Source organism: Camelus ferus, chromosome 26 (genome assembly GCF_009834535.1).
Source record: "Camelus ferus isolate YT-003-E chromosome 26, BCGSAC_Cfer_1.0, whole genome shotgun sequence".
Classification (NCBI taxonomy): Eukaryota; Metazoa; Chordata; class Mammalia; order Artiodactyla; family Camelidae; genus Camelus; species Camelus ferus.
Window position 1 is genome coordinate 940,147 of NC_045721.1, and position 17,278 is coordinate 957,424.

Here is a 17,278-nt window from a genome sequence, read left to right on the forward strand (position 1 = left end):
GGACGAGTTACAGTAAGCTCCTTTGGCCGGGAAGCTGGCGAGAGCTTGCCAGGCCGGGGCCCCGAGATTGGCCCCTGCCCTCGGGCGCGTCCGCGGTGCGCTGGGCTTGGTGAGGAGTGGCAGCGCGGGGTCAGTGCTCCCTGTAGGGCTCTGGAGCCTGGAAGAGCAGGATTCTTTTGGCTACATAAGACTGGTTGTTGCCTTAGTGTCACGAGGATTGCAAACCCTAACAATCAGAGCAAAACTGGAAGGGAAATAGTGTGGAAAAAAGTCACACCTTTAGTTTACAAGTCTCCACAACTGAGCCAGTGAAATGAAATGTAATTCTATGTAATGCTTTGAAAACAGTGATGCTCACTGTTCAGACGCCCCTTGGTGCACGTGGGTGGGGAGACTTGTTCCCTGGGTGGGGGGGACACCTGGAGGGACTCGACCAAATGAAGGGGGTAAGGTGATGAGTTCACGATGTGGCCCCTCCTTTGCGGAGAGGAGACGTGTCACTCGGGGGTGGAGGCTGTGGTAGAAACACAGGCCAGGACGGTGGGACACAGGGAAGGCGGAGCTGAGAGGGGGTCTGCTCTGTGGTCCAGGGGCTTCTGAGCGTCAAGGTCGCTGAAAAAATGGGATGAGACAGAGTGCTCAAGCCTGAGGGTAGCTAATTCCATGTCAGAACTTGGTAAAGGTGGCGTGTCAAATCCGCCAGCAGAGAATGAATGATTCCACGCACAGCTTTAGGACAACTAACCAAACACTAATTCTGACTTCACACCAAAGCCCAGAGTAAACCCTGGCTGATTAAATATTTAAATACAATGAGGATGACCATCAAAGTATTTGGAGAAAATGTAAGGGGCTGTTTAGTAAACATTTGATGTTGTCTTTGCCATGTCCCTTCCAGCCCAAGGGTGAAAACCGCTAACTGCGGTGGGCACTGAGGATAGAACTGAGTGCTTTTTTATTTCCTTCTTTGGATTCTCTTTGTTTCATAAATTTTTATATAGTCACCATATGTTTTAATTTTGTTTAAAAATTTAGTGGAAGATTTTTTTTTTTTGCTTTTGTTATTTAAACAAGACTTTAAAGTTTATAAAAGCTATGCATTCTATAAGATGTTTAAACAATAGAACACAACAAGGAATAAATTATTTAAAGATTCTCTTTTGTTCAGAGCCGATCGCTGCACATCATGGCAGTGAGACACAGCATGTCGCAACCAAGGGCTGGAGGGCGCCTGGGTAGAGATTGGGTGAAGGAGGCTCCCTGCAGACTGGCTCAGGTTGACTTGAGCTTCTAAATTCCACTGGTAAAAGCCTGTGGGTAAAAGAGGTGGCTCTGTTCCTTCGTGCATCCTGGTCCTCAGGGAGCAGGGCCGTAGCTCTTCCTTTGCGGAACTCAGGTCTGGTGGGAGGATGGAAGGTGGTGGAATCTAGCCCAGGTGGGAAGTGGCTGATGTCACCTGTAAGGTACTGCCCCCTTTTTCCTGGGCACAATCATTGGGATTCCGTGGAGCACGATTAAACGCACACATCTTGTCATGAAAGCTACTGGGCTTCATCACTTTGTATGCAGCTAAAAATAAAAAATAAAAAAATTCACTTTTGACCCGGCTTCCTTAAATTAGCCATCTTTAACATTAATTGAACATTCTAGGCACCTTTCTTTGCACATACACAGAGAGAAGAACTTGCTAGCTAGGAAGAATTCAGTAGAGCATGAGGTATGCTATGTGTTCTGTCTACTTAAAGAATTAAATTGTACGTTACTTAAATGTATGGACTCAAATCTGAAGTCTAACAGAAGAAATCTCTGATCTTTAAGGAAATGTTTCTCTGCTCTAAGAGATGTTAGTCCCTAAGAGAGCCTTCCAAAGTTACAAAAGTGATTTTGCAAATCAGAACAGGTCAGAATCATTATGTGTTTTTACTACATCCTTTTATTTTAGACTGAATTGACTGAAAAGTCACAATAAGAAGAAGAGAGCAGCACATACACTTTCCCTGTGTCCCACCTCCCGATTTTCTTAGCTGTCTACTATTTTTACCTTGTTGGGGTTTACAGCCTTCACCTTCTGCGTTGTAACCACAGCGTTCCTGTGTGTGAGTGGACTTAGCGCATTCATCACTGTGAAGTGGGAAGCCCCATAAAAAGACCGGCAGGACCCCCAAGCAGGGCCACTACTCTCCTGCCAGCACCATCTGGTTCCCTGGCCCAGAGGTTCTATCTCACTCTTTGCCTCTCAAACCACTTACTTCTAGGAAAGTGGAACTTACCCCTAAGATTCTATTGGTTCCCTGAGCTAACTTCTGATTGGTCCATTTGTAGTACTTTATTTGCATGGAGCTTACTCCTGATTGGTTATTTCTCTCCCTCCTGATTGGTCCATTTTTACAAAGCTTGTTCTTAATTAGTCAATTTTTGTTACCCCTTATTTGCATATGATGTTGCAAAGTGTAAACTGGCAGCCTATAAAAGCCTGTGTAAACCTACAGACGGGGTCCAGAGCTTGGAGTGTTAACTTTTCTGGGCCCGCTGGCGTAGTAAACCTGAGTTCTCCAACCCTCCGAGTGCTGCTTGGTGTCTCGCCCAGATCCAGGTTGCTGTCACAACTGAGCTGTAGCACCGAAATGTAACACGTTTTTCTGCAACAACTGGACCTCTGACCATAGCTTCTTCATTCTTGACATTTGTGTTGTCTGAATTTCATGATCAGGACATTTTCTTTCCAGATGAGTCATAAGTGCTTGAGAATAGAATGTCTGCTTATTATCTTCATAGTTTAAGGGTGACTTAGCTGGACTTAAAATTCTTAGGACACACTCTCTTCCCCCAGGACCTCGTAAATGTGCTTCTGAGTCTGATGATTCCACGGAGAAGGGTTAAGATGACTTTATTTTGTCTCTCGTGAAAATGCCTGACTTGTCTGAAGGATGCCTGCCTCCTGTCTTGAATCGAGATAACTTAATTGAGGTCTGTCTCATCTCATTGTCCATTGCTCTCTCCTGTAGTTCAGTTTCCTTTTTTGTTTTGTGGGTTCTTTCATTTCAGGGAACTTTTTTTTTTTGGTCTGATTTTGAATACTTCTCCACTTTGTTGTTGACTTCTCTGCTTTGCAGACCCAACTGTGAATTTCATGGGTTTTCTTTGTTTATTAGCATCTTTCTATTTTTTATCACCTCAGTCCTTTATCTGCTCTCACAGAAGCCTTTCCTTTGTGTAAATAATTTGAATAATTTGATTTTCAGATATATCTATTCTGTACCTTGCCGTTTCTAACTTATTACTTCTGTTTATTTTGGCTGTCACTTTATTTTCTGAGCACAGAATATGCTTGTTAATCTGTTTTTTTAAATCATTTCCTCTTTGGATTTTTTTTTAAATTGGATTTAGATTTTCGTTAAGCAAGTGTGAAACATTTGTAAGACCTTTTCTTCTGTTAGAGCTATATTTTATTTGGGACTAGGTTTTTTACTTGAATTTTTAATGTTGCTGTTTTCTGAATTCTCTCTTTCTCTCTGTCTTCTTTCAACTTTGCTGCTGTTCTTGAGATGATGAGACACCCATTGTGCTGTGTGCCTTCGTCTGCCTTGTGCGTGGAGTGCAGAGGGCACCGGGCCTCCTGCTGCTCCGACGTCGTAGAGGGGATTGTCATCAGCTGTCCCCATCCTGACTCAGGACTGCTTGTGTCCCAGCTGCATTTTGAGCACCACTATTTCTTTCTTTCTTTTTTTTTTTTTTTGAGGTTAATTTTTGCTTGTATTCACCCAAGTAACTTAACTACAGTGGCTTGCAAACTTTTCTGACCTAAAAAATACATTTTACATTACAATCCAGCAAACACACACATATATTATATATATATGTATGTGTGTGTGTATATATATATATATATAAATGAAACTAAAAATAATTAAAACCAGAGTTTTGCCAAAAATGTCTATGCTGAGTTTTCTTGTTTTTAAGGCTCTTTTTAAAATTTGAGCAGTTTTAGTTTTACAACAAAATTGACAGGAAGGAACAGAAATTTCCCCTATACCCCCCTCCACACACATGCATAGTTGTTATTTTTATTTACCAGAGTGGTACTTTTTTTTTTTTAACTAAGGATGAAGGTACACTGACACATCATAATCAAAGTCCACAGTTCACCTTAGTTTGGGCAGAAGTGTAATGACAGATCTCTGTCGTTACAAAGTCATACGAGGTATTTTCACTGCTCTAAAAACTTCCGTTTTCCAGATGGCATATGGAAACTCTTTCTTTTTCCCTTGAAAAGAGGTTCAAAGCCAGCCTTTAGGCCTCTAAGACCACTCTTGGTCCACCCATGCATGGACCGGACAGGCTCTAGGTGGCAAACTCCCCCACTAAATACTGCGGCTTTTCTTCCAATATTGAGTCCTGTCCCACTGAGGACCGGTATTTCTTCATGGTCTGGAGGAGCGGGTGGAGGAGGAGACAGCTCAGCTGGCCTTTGTGTGGCCCTTCCTGGAGGTCCCTGAGTCGGGCCCGGGGTGGCCATGTGGGTGGAGCCAGCCCACTCTCCCTGGCTGTGGGCGGACCTCCCTCCTGAGCGGGGTGCTAGGACATCAGACGGAATGGCCTCGTTTGGCTTCCTCTCTCGTCTCACTGGCTGTCGTCAGTTTTTCCACTCCCCCAGGTAAAAGCTGGGGGTAAAGAAGAGGCTCTGGCCCTGTACTTGCCGGCTGGGTGGGGAGGGGCCCACACCCCTCATCCCCACTCCTCTTTCTGCTCTTACTAAGAGTCTTGGCTCAGTGATGGTCATCTGTCTCTGGTTCTGCCACATCCCCGTTTTCTGCGGGGTTAGTTCACAAAGCATAATTAGGACAGTGCCTCCTTCCTTCCACACCCTCCACGCATGTGGGGAGACTAGATGCTGGGCTGCAGCTGGTCTGCGCCCAGATCCCACCATGGGTGTCGGGGCTCCTGTCTCCCCGGCCGTCTGGGCCTCCCACCTCCTGCTGCTTCTCCAGCCCCTGTTCTGCAGCCCTTGCTGGAGCTGGAGCCACACGAGGCTAACATGGCATCTTCCGCCTTTTTCCTTGGCCTCCTCTTTGTCTGTTTATGGCAGGAGATTACATCTCTGTCATTTGATGTAGTGGTGGCAGGATTTTTGCCATTTCCCCTGACTTTCTGTACATGGCTTTTGATGCTCACCACTGAGCCACTGAGATGAATTTATTTAAAACATTCTCTTCCCAGTGCATCTCCTTTAAAGTATAAACACCCTTTGCTCTGACACCATCTGGCTGAGGAATCTTTTACAAGTCGCTTCGTATTTCTGGGCTTTAGGATTCTCTATAAAATCAAACCTGGTCCAGATGGGCCCCTTTCAGCTCTGACGCCGGTTATTACAGACAGTTTCAGGGTGTTTCTTCCCACTTCCGCATCCGTTTGCTAATTATTCAGCTAGAAAAGAGCCAGATGGCTAAAAATTGTAACAGATATGCCCTTCTCGGACAGAAGACATAGCTCTAGACCCTGGAATCCCCCAGGGAGACCAGGCCTGGTCACAAGACACGAAGGAGCCCCGGGGAAGGCTGGGTCTGGGAAACTGCTCCCTTGGGGTGATGGCCTGGCATGGGACGCGGTCTGCAGGGACCAGAGACCACACTTTCCTGCTGCAGAACCGTGTCTGGGTTGATTCATGGTACATAGAGCACATGGATTAACGTATCATCGTCACTGTTTTAGTCTCGTTATTATCATCTCAACTAGTCCTGAAAAGTATTTGTGTTTATAACAAAATACAGATTTCACAAAACCATTTATAGAAAGGTCAGCGGACAAGGATTCAGTAACAGTGTGGAACGGGGTGTGGGTTGTATGCTGGGGAGCTGGGACTAAGAGAAACAGGTGCAGCTCATCCTAAGCACCAGCTCTGGACGCCTGGGGGACGAGGAGGGAAGGGAACAACAAAGGCCGGTCTCCTTCCGCCTCAGTCATTAATGAAAAGGAAGCCGCTGTTTGCTGGGTGAGACAAGCTTCTCCCTGGCACTAGACCCCAAGGGCCTTGATGTAAGGGGCCATGAACTTTAAATGGGTGATCTTCCTGGGACTTACAGGAAGTTGTGAGGCTAAAGCTCCAGTGTTGTCATCTCCCTGAGTAGGAAGGAGAACCCCAGGGTCCCCCGAGGGAGGCTAGGGACCGCTCTGGCCCGGTGCTGCGTGTGCTCCCTGGCTCCGCTGTTGCCATGGAGATAAGATGGCTCTTCACTGGCAGCTCTTCTTCCATCGTGGTTGGGTCCTCCTGGTCTGCGCAGGAGCCCCGCGCCCTGACGAGGGCCCCACATGCCTCTATCAGGACTCCTTTACGTGTGGCCCGGAGTAGACGGGGGGTACTCAGGAGAACTTGAACTTCACGTTCAGTCCTGTTTTCATCTGTCTCCCCTTTGCCCAGAGTCTGTTGGCTCGCCCTCCTCTGTTTTTTGGTCCCTCCTTCTGCCCCCGCACCACCTCTCCCATTTGCTTTTTGGCTGCTTGGCCTCCCTTGGCTCCTGGTTTATCGGGTTTCAGCTTGTCTGTTGTTTCATTGTGCAGTGTGTTTGCAGTAGCAGGAAGGACCTCACAGTTACAAACCAATAGATTGTCTTTGTTTCTTTGCCTCTGAGCCTCTCCCAGAAAAAAGGGATTTTTATGACAGTGACTTCTTATGGTGTTTAAAGATCTTTCCCAGTTGGTTCCCAGTTTGCTGGGTTTTTATTTTGACTTCCTCCAGCTGGACTGAGAGCCCTCTTCCACGTTGCGGTGATGCTTCTCAGGCTTCTCGGGTTATTTCTGTTCGCATGTTTCCCCTCCTTCCTTCCTCTGACTCCTCCCTTGTCCCTCTCAAGGCGTTTATGACATTTAAAGGTAGCATCACGGATATCTTTTACTTGAATTTTCACCAGCAATTTTTTAAAATCCTTTTTCTGCCTAGAACCATTAAGATGTTTCTGGACATTTCTGGGTTTTTAAAAGACAGTGAATTTGGGAGTTTGAGACTTTCAGCTGTTAACCACTGTATATAAAAATAGATAAAAAACAAACTTCTTCTGTGTAGCACAGGAAACTCTATTCAAATATCTTGTAATAACCTTTATTATGAAAACGAATATATGTATGTGCGCGACTGGGACACTGTGCTGTACACCAGTAATTGACACATTGTAACTGACTATACCTCAATAAAAATAACAGTGACTACGAAAGTTGAAATTGAAGTGGGGTTGGCAGGGTAGGGCTGGGCAGGGTGCCGGCTGAGCCCCATGCTCCAGTGTGCTGGGCGACACACGTAGGCTGTGATTGGAGATGGTTGGTGTTCTTGGCGTTTCTTCAGAAGGAAAACTGGTGTCGCTTTTGCGGCCCCCCACCCCACCCCACCCCGCCACCTCGCCATCTCCCTCCCACTCTCCTCTGGCAGCCCTTTCTCCTCTGGCAGCCCTTTCTCTGCTCAGACACCAGGGTTGCCCCCAGGAAAGTGTTGCAGTTTATATGTTTGAGAAACACTCATCTACATCATTCGGCTTATTTCCATAAAAGTCCCCCTTTGGGTCCTAACAGAAGTGCTTTCTTATTTCATTGGAGCCACAGCATATGTAGAAACAACCTATCCAGGAGAAGAAGACGGTCAGCTGGGAACTGGTCTCATCTGCTGCTCTGAAATAGGCACCCGGGAGAGGAGGTCCCTAGGGCTTGGCTCGGGGTCACAATTCACTCTTACTTCTTAGCCACTCAGACACAGGAGTCCAGGAGCGATGTGTTACTGCAGCTTGGGGTATGGGGAGCCAGAGGAATCTTCACACCAAAAGAAGAGTGTTACTTTCTACAGCCCGACTTTGACGGGCCCCATCACTCCCGGTTGAGCCTTCGGGGTGGGACCTGGGCCTCACTTCCAGTCCCTTGGTGCTGGAGCAGATTTCTCCCTGGTGTCCCTGAGGACCAGATGTAGAGATTGGAGCCTGACGGGCTGTGATGTGTGGTTTCATTTGCCTGGGACGTAACTCAGGCCTGAGCAGGTGTTCTTCCTCTGTTCGATACATCCAGGTTGTTCACTGACGTAGAAGAACTGAAACTGTGATGTCCTTGTGTCCATGCCTCTCAGCCAGGAGAGCCCTCTCTCCGCTCCTCTCCACCTGGGTGGCGCCTACTCACCTGTCAGGGCTCGGCTGGGATGGCCCTTTCTCTGGGTGCCCTGCCCCATCTCCCAGCACAAGTCCGCGCACCCTCCCCTCGCTCATTAGCCTTGTGACTGCCGTTCCGTCCTGCCTCGCCCTGCGCTCTTAACTGCCCATTCCTTCTGTGCCCTGTGAGGGCCCTGAGGCAGGAAGGTGACCAGTTGTCCCAGTCTGCGTGGGACTGAGGAGTTTCCTGGAATGTGGACTTTCAGTGCTAAAACCTGGAGAGTCCCAGTCAAGCCTGGATGGTCCCCCTACAGGGACCACAAATGACTACCCTCTTTAAATCTTACTCCAGTGAGAATAATGCTTTTCACAACAAAGATACTCAATAAATGTTTGTCACATCCCCTGGCTATTCAGCCTGAGGTATAAAAACAGTTCCTCTGAACCGTAAGAGACATGGTTTTCCTGCTCTCCCTCTAGCCTGCTGTGGCGAGATATCTAGCCTTCTCTGGTCTGTGTAGGAATCCCCGGGGAGGTCTCCCATGCGATCAGATACAGTTCAGCCGCCGCTGACTGCCCGGGTCAGCTGTGCGGGGCAGACTCCCCACCTCTGACGCCAGCAGAGCTGCCGGCCCTCACTCACGCCGCAGAGGCTACGGTGCTACTGTCAGCAGGTAGAGACATCCCCAAATTGGAAAGCCCACCAAAAGTGTGGGGTCCTTGCCCGCTGGTTGAGAAGGCATTTGCAGCAGAGGCAGAAGGACAAAATAAAAAGCTGGTTCATTGATCAGAAGGGGAAGAGGAAAGACGGCTGCAGCCCAGGGTTGGGCCACGTGGACTTTTACGAGAGGCGTCTGCCATCATGCCCTCCTTCCAGGTGCGCTGGAGCCAATCACCTTTTTTTTTTCCAGTCCCGGTATGGCTTTTCTGGCTGTTGTCATGGCAGCCATGAACTGTCAGGGCGTGGGTGGGCGTGTCACCTAGCATGCTAATACACTACAATGAGCAGGTCCACTGGAGGTCAGACCCGCCACGATCTTGGACTCCATTGGTTCTAGCCAGTTCTTGTTCCTTCTCTGCTGCTGCCTCCTGAGGCTTAGGTAAGGGTAATTGGTTTCCAGTTGAGGGAGGGGCAGGGGTAGGGTCCTGAGGCAACAGCCTCAGTGACAGTCTGTGAGATCACTGATGGGGAGGCTCGGGAAGAGAGTGGGCATCATGTAGCCGGCCTTCCCCCTCCGGTGGCAGTTAGCATATCTGTAAGACAGCTCAGGAATGAGCATCAGACAGAGTCCGTGACTCTGTCCCCCTTGTCATCAGCTGCTGGAGCTGCTCTTCTGTGACTCAGGAAGGCCTGGGAGACTTCAGCTTTTCTATAAACAAGGGGCAGGGGTTGGGGGCGCCCGGCAGTTCCGCTGGGTCTCACTGCCACGCCCACCACTGGCAGCACCCCTGCCAACACTGCCATGTCACCTCTCCCAAGAGCGGCTTGAGCTCCCGACACCCCCCTTGTAGTTCAGTTTTCTGGGAGGGAAGGCTTTCTTTGTTTCCTGAGCTCTGCCCCGCCTCAGGACTCACCCCTCAGTCCACAGACACCAGCTGGGAGCAGGCAGACCCCAGGGGTGTGCGTCGTTTTCACAAACACATGTCCCTCTGATGACTCAGATGTTAATGAACTGGATTCTTCTTTAAGACAGTGGTCCTGACCCAGGGTCAGCCTGGCATCCTCTGCCCTTGCTGAGGTCTGGTGGCGTTTTTGGTGGTCACAGCTGGGGCAGAGGCAGGGAGGCTGCTGGCCATCCTGCTGTGCCCAGGACAGCCCCTCCCATGGTGGGGACTCATCTGGTCCAAAGGCCGAGGCTGAGAAACCACTCAGGATGAGTTCTCTGCATGAGGGGCCAGGGCCCAATGCCCAGGCTGCGGGTCTGCCTCCCCAGCCCCCAGCTTGCCAGGCACGTGGGCGCGGCCCCCTTGGGACCTCCAGGCCTTCCCTGCGTCCAGCTACATCTGCGGTTTTGCTGAGGCCTCTGTCCTCCACCTGGCCATGCAACACCCCCTTCCCAGGTTTGCAGTGGGACCCGGACAGTAGGGCCCCGGCTGAGAGGTTTCACAGGTGAGTCCCTCAGCCCCCGCCAGGGTGACCAGAGGCACTGGCACCAGGCTGGTCCTGGGAGAAACCTGGCTTCTGGCCTAGCAGGGGGCAGGTCACCAGACCCCGTTCCCTTCCCTGGATGGAGGGCGTGAGTGATGGTCTGTCCACGGTGCAGGTGTACGATTAGTATCAGAACTCAAAGACCAGGATGGGCTTTCGGCCTCTTGGGAAATAAAAGTATCAGTGTGTAAGTGACTGTGATACACGTTTTCTGCCTGAAAGTAGATCTTAATTAGTCTGTATACTGCATGTTACAATATCCTGAGTGAGAAGAAACTGTTGTTTTCAAAAAAAAAAAAAAGATCCTTAAAGACCTGGTGAAATAGAAACACCTCCTAGGCTTCCCGGTGAAGACGGGAGAGTGTTCATGGTGGAGTGAATACCAAGGAGCCGGGTGGCAGGAAGAGCTTCCCCAGAGGGTCTCGGAAGCCGGGTTCACGGAGCATCCTTCCAGACCACACCACCCTGCTGTTACGGAGACCGGCTGCGGGGCCGCCTCTGTTAGCTTGAGGGACCCAGGCGGCACGTGTCCGGGTGCCGATGATCCCACCAGAGCACTGACGTCTCCGGTCACCCACGCGCGTGCACTTTCTTACACTTCTTTCCAGGGGATGGAGCCCAGTGAGAGTTGTTTTGTAAAATACGAAAGTTACAAGATGGTCAGACGGACGGCGATGGCGTCTCTTGGTGCTGTGTTCCTCCTCTCCCGCAGCACGTGCTGCCTGCCTCCTGGATGCTTTTAATCCCGCGCAGGGGATGGAGAACTTCTCAAGGGCAGAACTGTCGTGCTCGGTTTTTAAGAGATGCTGTTTGCTGTTTGTTGGATGAAAGGAGGGTGAATAAATGGAACAGAGCCCTGGAGGTGGACCTCAGACAGGCTCGAGTGAAGGTCCAGCATGACTGTTTTATTCCTTGAAAACAGGAAGCGCTTTGAAGGGATTTTAAAATGCCAGCAAGGATGTTACTAGAGAAAACAAGAATGCTGTCTGTTCAGGCCCAGCAGGTGACCCCCTGGCTTGATTCTGGGATGGATTTTTTCCAACTGCATACACGATTTTAAAGCATGGATTTTTCAGGCACTCGGTGCCATGTGTGCTTTTATTCCACCCCAGTGGAGGAAGTCATAGCTGGCATCTGGCAGGTTGGTGGAAAGGATCTTCTATGTGCAGAGGATTCTGTTCTTGGTGGGTGGTAACTCAGTCTGCAGGGACCGGCTTTGATGCACAGATAGCCCCCGGCCCCATTCCTGGTCCCTTGTCTGCTTTCAGAGCCCTCCCCTCAGTCCGGTTTCCCTCCTAACAAGGAAAGAGACAGAATTCTCAGAATCACCCCTGGGACAGGGTCAGCCTTGGTGCCTCTTGTGCAGGGTCTTGCCAGTATTCTTCCCTCTGGAATTCTCTCCCCCTCTCTGCTGTCCTAAGCCCTGCCCATCTGTCCAGGCACTAGCCATCCGAGCCCACAGGACCGGCCTTGTCGTCTGAATTCTGTGCACTTTTATCAGTGCCGCAAGGTGTCTGATGATTTCCATTAGTGCCCATTTTATTTTCTTGCCTTCTTTGTCCAAGATTAATTGACCTTGGATGTGTAGGTTTATTTCTGGGCTCTATTCTGTTCCATTGATGTGTGTGTCTGTTTTTGTGCCAGTGTCATGCTGTTTGTTTGTTTTGGAGTACAGTCAGTTACAACGTGTCGACTTCTGGTGTACAGCACTATGTCCTGGTCATGCACTATATCACACTGTCTTGATGACTGAAGTTCTGTAGTATTGTCTGAAGTCTGGGAGGGCTATGCCTCCAGCTTTATTCTTTGTCAGGATTGCTTTGGCAATTCTGGGTCTTTTGTGATTCCAGATAAATTTTAGGATTATTAATTCTAGTTCCTTGAAAAATGTCCTGGGTAATTTGATGGAGGGCACATTAAATCTGAAGGTTGCTTGGGGGAGTACGGCCGCTTGAACAATATTAATTCTTCCAATCCAGGAGCAGGGGGCATCTTTCTATTCCTTTGAATTATCTTCAGTTTCCTTTATCAATGTTTTATGGTTCTCAGTGTATAAATCTTTCCCATCTAGGTCAGGTTTATTCCTAAGTGTTTTATTTTCTTCGTGCATCTGAGTTTTCATTGATCAGATCTGCACATTTAAACGTCATGGTTTTCTTGATAAGATAAATGTGAATACGAGTAACGGTGACAGCCAGCCAGAACTGTCTTGCCCCCTCTCTGCCCTTCCGGCCGCTCAGTCAGCTTGCTTAGGGCCCTTTTGGCATGCTGCAGAATTTGTATTTGTGTTGTTTGGGCTTTGCCTGTCATGGTGAGCGCAGGACCAGACATACATGTTTTGTTTTCTAGGGAGATGTGCATCCAACAGGATGGGAGAATTCATCTCACCGTCGTTTACTTTGGAAAAGAAGAAATGAACGAGGTCAAAGGAATCCTTGAAAACACGTCCAAGTAAGTATGACGTGGAGCCGCGGGGAGGAGTCGCGGTCCTTGAGCGTGGCGGTGCTCAACCGAGCTGCTTCGGGTCCCTCCCCACCACGGGCGAGCAGGGAGAGGGACGGGCTGGCGCGTGTTGGGGGTCCTGCGCCTCCTTCCCGGGGACCGCCCGCCTCGCACCCGTCCTCACTGTGCCAGGCGTCCAGTGCGTGGTGGGGACAGCCAGCTGGAGCAGCCAGGGTGGGGAGCAGGGGCGGGTGGGGGACTGGGGAGAGCGCAGCCATGCAGGGAGCCTCTGCTCATTGGACCAAGAGTGGTGTCCAGGCCCCATCTCGTCCACTTGGCAGACAGGCCCACCCTTCTGTCTTTTGTTGATTCTGCATTTTGAGAGATTAGGCAAAGGCAGAAGTGACCCTGGATCTGAGGTTAAACCTCCGCAGGTGAACAGAAGCTGTTTAACCAACAACTCTGGGCTGAGGCTGTGTGGGTGCCTCGTCCCTCAGTTACACAGGGCGAGAAATGTAGTCAAGAGCAGAAGCGATCGGGTTTTCCTGCCAAAGTAAATGGACAAGCCCATTTGTTTAATGAGAGTGGATCTGTAGCATTTTCTATGGGTGAGGAAGGCGGGCGGTGCTGGCCCTCCCTGGGGTTCGCATGGGGACCGCAGGCTTCGGTGGGCAGTCGGGTCTCTCCATAAGTGCAGTTGGGAGGGTGGTCGGAGGTACTCGGTGGCAGGAGTAGTCTGAGCAGGTCCGTATCTGAGTGTCAGCACGGCCCTCTGTTTTGAGTTTCCAGTAGATGGGAATAGGATGTTAGTCACAGGATAAGATGCCAAGACCGAGGGTAGTTGCTCCATTTGTTTTCCGGATCTGTTTCTAGTTTGGTGTTCCTGGGCACGAGATCAAAATGCTCATTATTATTTAAACTTCCGAAGCAGCGCACTGGTCACACTGTGTCCACTCTTGGTTTCGTACATAAAGTTGTATTGCTGCGCAGCCGGGCTGATGGCTTTACCTGTTCTTTAAGGCTGCTTTCGGGGCTCAGCGGCAGGGCTGAGGAGTGGTGACAGAAAGCTGCGTGTCTCCCAAAGCTAAACTCTTTACTGTCGGGTCCTTTATAGAAGGCTGATCTCCCTTCTAAAGCAGTAAGGAGTTAAGAGTTTAAAACTAGTACCAGTTTAAAGCCATGGCACCCATCGAAGGGGAGAGCAAAGAGAATAAAATAATTGAATATCTTCAGTGTAAGTGGAAGAGCAGCGTCCTCACTCCAGTGCACTGCAGTGTCCTTGCCTCTGCTTGGGAATGTGGAGTGTGAGGTACTGGGATTCATGTCCTCTGCCCAGTGGAAGGGTTTTGGCATCTCTGGGAGTAGCCAGCCCCAAGGTGTGGATCTTTTTATGTGTCCCAGCTGATTCTGACATGCAGCCAGGGTGGAGAATGGTTGCTGGGAGCGTGGCCGTCCACCCCAGGGGCTGCCCGAGAGATGCCACTGGTTGCAGCCAGCTGCCTCCTTTCCGAGTATTTTCAAGTATCAATCCAGGTGACTCGGAGGTACCCCAGAGGATCAAGACCCCGTCGAAAGGTGATCACACCCTTGCTGATAGACACATACACCCAGCTTTACCTGCTTCTGGCGGAAGGGTGGAAGGCCAGGTTAGACAGTGTTGTGACAGTGGCCGGAGGCTCGAGACTCTCCAGGCAATCTTCTCCATGTCCCATCACCTGGCACGTTGGATTCTCCATCAGAAGGGTGCTTGACGAGCCAAGAGTGAGCACACTCTGAACAGGAAAAGTAGGATCATTGAGCGGCAGGGATGGTTTCCTTACAATTTCGGCAGATTTCCAGGGATGGAGGGACTTTGTGCTGGAGCCTGAGTCCGTCGGTGCTATGATCAGTGCTGCAGAAATGTGGGTGAGTTCACTGGAGCCCCACTCTCTTTGTGGACGCCCTCGTTCTGTTCACTGGTCACAATGCAGGGACAATGTCATTGATGCCGGGGGCATGTCTCCAAGGCCTGGCTCTGATCAGACGGCCTCTGGGAGTGCCCTGCCCTCTGCCACCAGCCTGGGTTGGTTTCACACGGCTGCCTGCAGCCGCAGCTTCCAGCCAATTCTCAGAATCCCAGCATACCCAGACGGGCTCTTACATCTAACCTGGTCTCAATGGCTCACTGCCCCGCAGCCAGACTAGGGGGCACAGAGTGCTTGTCTTCTTGGCCCCCATTATTCTCATATATGTCTGGCGTTTCTGCCACCCTCCTTTCCACTTTCTCAGCCCCCTACCCATCCATCCCCACCCAGATCCCCACCCTGGAGCTCTTCCCGACCTCCTGTCCTCCCCTGACTCTGCGCCTCTCTTATATTTGGGACTTGGCATCTGATTTGCCTGTAACTAGATTCTAACCTGCTTAACTAAGTGGTACAGATCACTCAGAGAATGGGCGGGGGCTCATCCGGAGGACAGTGCCAGGTGCATATGAATTGTACATGTAGTAATCTTTGTGAACACTTACCTAGGCAGCTTTATTTAAATATCATTCTATCATTCTTTTAAGATGGTAAAGCTTTTTGTTCAGATACGTCTTATCTTTAATAATACTAGTCATTATTATTAACATGAATTATTTAATATTCACAGCAGCCTTATGAGATAGAAGCTGATATTAACCTTATTTCCTAGATGAGGAAACTGAGGCTTAGAGAGGTGGCTACTCAGGCTGCCACCCCGGACACGTGGGGTGGCCAGAACTGAACCTTGTCCATGACCCCCAGGACTCCCAGTCTTAACGTCGTGCCAAATTCTCACTCCAAAAGCAAGCCCTGTAATTGTTCACTGAAAGTAATAAGATTTGAAACCAGTTTAAATGGAATTTATTTCATTTGGCTATCAGCATTGTGATTTAACTTCTAAATCTAGCTAAATATATATATTTTAAAATTATCTGTGAAAAATCTAGTTTAATGACAACTGTGCAATATTTCTCTCCTTCTCTCTTGGTTTGTGCTTACTCAGTTGAGCTGTACCTCTCAGTTGACTGCTGCAGGTCAGGGTTTGGCAAACTACAGTTTATGATTCATTAGAGGGTTGTGAAATTGATTTAGTGAGCTATGTGCAGCGTTTTTAAAAAATCAAAATAGAATAGGATAGAAGGTTATCAGAATGCATCACAGCTAGTAAAGATAAATACTGTTTCATGGAACTTTAAGTCCAGTGTCCGTGTGTGTTTGCTGTGTCATGATATATAATACCCATTCCTTTGTAAGGGTGAGGGATGTGGTCAAAATATTTAAAAGCCACTGCCAGAGATAACAGTACAAATCAGTTCTCAGTATCTAATTTTGATTCCACAGAATAAGTGAATCTCAGACTACAGCCTAACTAAGTGGTTCTCAAAATAACCATATTTTGAACAAATATGGGGTACTTTTAAAAATGCAGATTCCTGGGATCCAGCCACAGAAATTCTGAGTCATTAATTCTGAGACGAAGCTTGGGAGCCAACACTTAGAATGGACTCAACCTGTGATGCTGACGTGGTTGGTCCATGGCCCACACTCCGAGAAATTTGGGCCCAGGTGGATGTTTGTTTGGAGCTACATATTAGGAAATTTTTAAAAATCGTATTGATGGATGGGCTGGCACATGTTATAATTTATTACGTTGACTCTTCACCTTTGTCCAGTTGTGAGGACTCAAAGGATCTTCCAGAGGAATTGTCACTGAGATTGAAGCACTAGTTCTGAGACTGCCCTGTCCTGCAAGGATGTGGCCTCAGAGAGGGCTGTGTTTGTGTATGTGTATGTATGTGTGTGTGTGGTCAGGAACCTGCCACGTTGCCGTGGTGTCGTCAGCATTTCATGCTTTGAAGGGATTTGCTTCACATGTACCCTGGGAAACATTTTACCGGGACATACCAGAAGAAAATTGTGAGGAAAGCTTGTATTGTTTTGACTTGTTCCTGAAATTTGAGCAGAATTGTTGCTCCATTTTAATATTGCTTCATAAGCAAAGAATTTTTAGATAAGATTCTCATCTGCTAAAATGAAAACAGCTACACGATGCATTCCTTCCCAGCAGACACAGAGTCTTAGGCCCTGGGCAGCACCTCACAGACGAAGGCAGCATCTCAGGCCTGTGGCATCTCACTCAGCATTTGCCAGGGAAGGGGCTAAGCACGACTGCTTGGTGATCAGCTCTTTGTGGAATATCATTTTTAGACATTCCAAGTTGTTCTTTGAGGGAGTCAAACATGGCCTATAGATTGTAGTGTTGTGACATTAGATGTCCTGAGTGCAATTATTACATTGTTAAATGTTGTAAAGGAGAGTGTCCTGGTTCTAGGGAAGTACCTCTCTTTGAGGATGAAGTTGCCATGATGTCTGTAACCTCAAAGGGTTCAGAGGAAAGAAGGAAGGAAATATGGCAAAGTGTTAGCACTCAGTGAACCTGGGTGAAGGGTATGTGCGTACTTTACTGTTCTTACAACATTTCTGAAAGTTTAAATTTTTTTCAAATGAAAAATTGGGGCAAAATATATTATGGAAAAAAGTAAATGATATCAAGTTCATACAACTGG

The 17,278-nt window shown here is 48.7% G+C and overlaps 1 protein-coding gene across 5 annotated transcripts in view; it reads left to right on the plus strand.

Annotated features, from left to right (window-relative positions):
* CSGALNACT1 (chondroitin sulfate N-acetylgalactosaminyltransferase 1) overlaps positions 1-17,278 on the plus strand; it is a 257,088-nt gene that overhangs the window by 221,602 nt on the left and 18,208 nt on the right. For all 5 annotated transcript variants that reach the window (XM_032468711.1, XM_032468712.1, XM_032468710.1 and 2 more), the window contains one exon: positions 12,616-12,717. In XM_032468711.1, the coding sequence (XP_032324602.1) occupies positions 12,616-12,717 (102 nt within the window). The remainder of the gene's footprint in view (positions 1-12,615; positions 12,718-17,278) is intronic.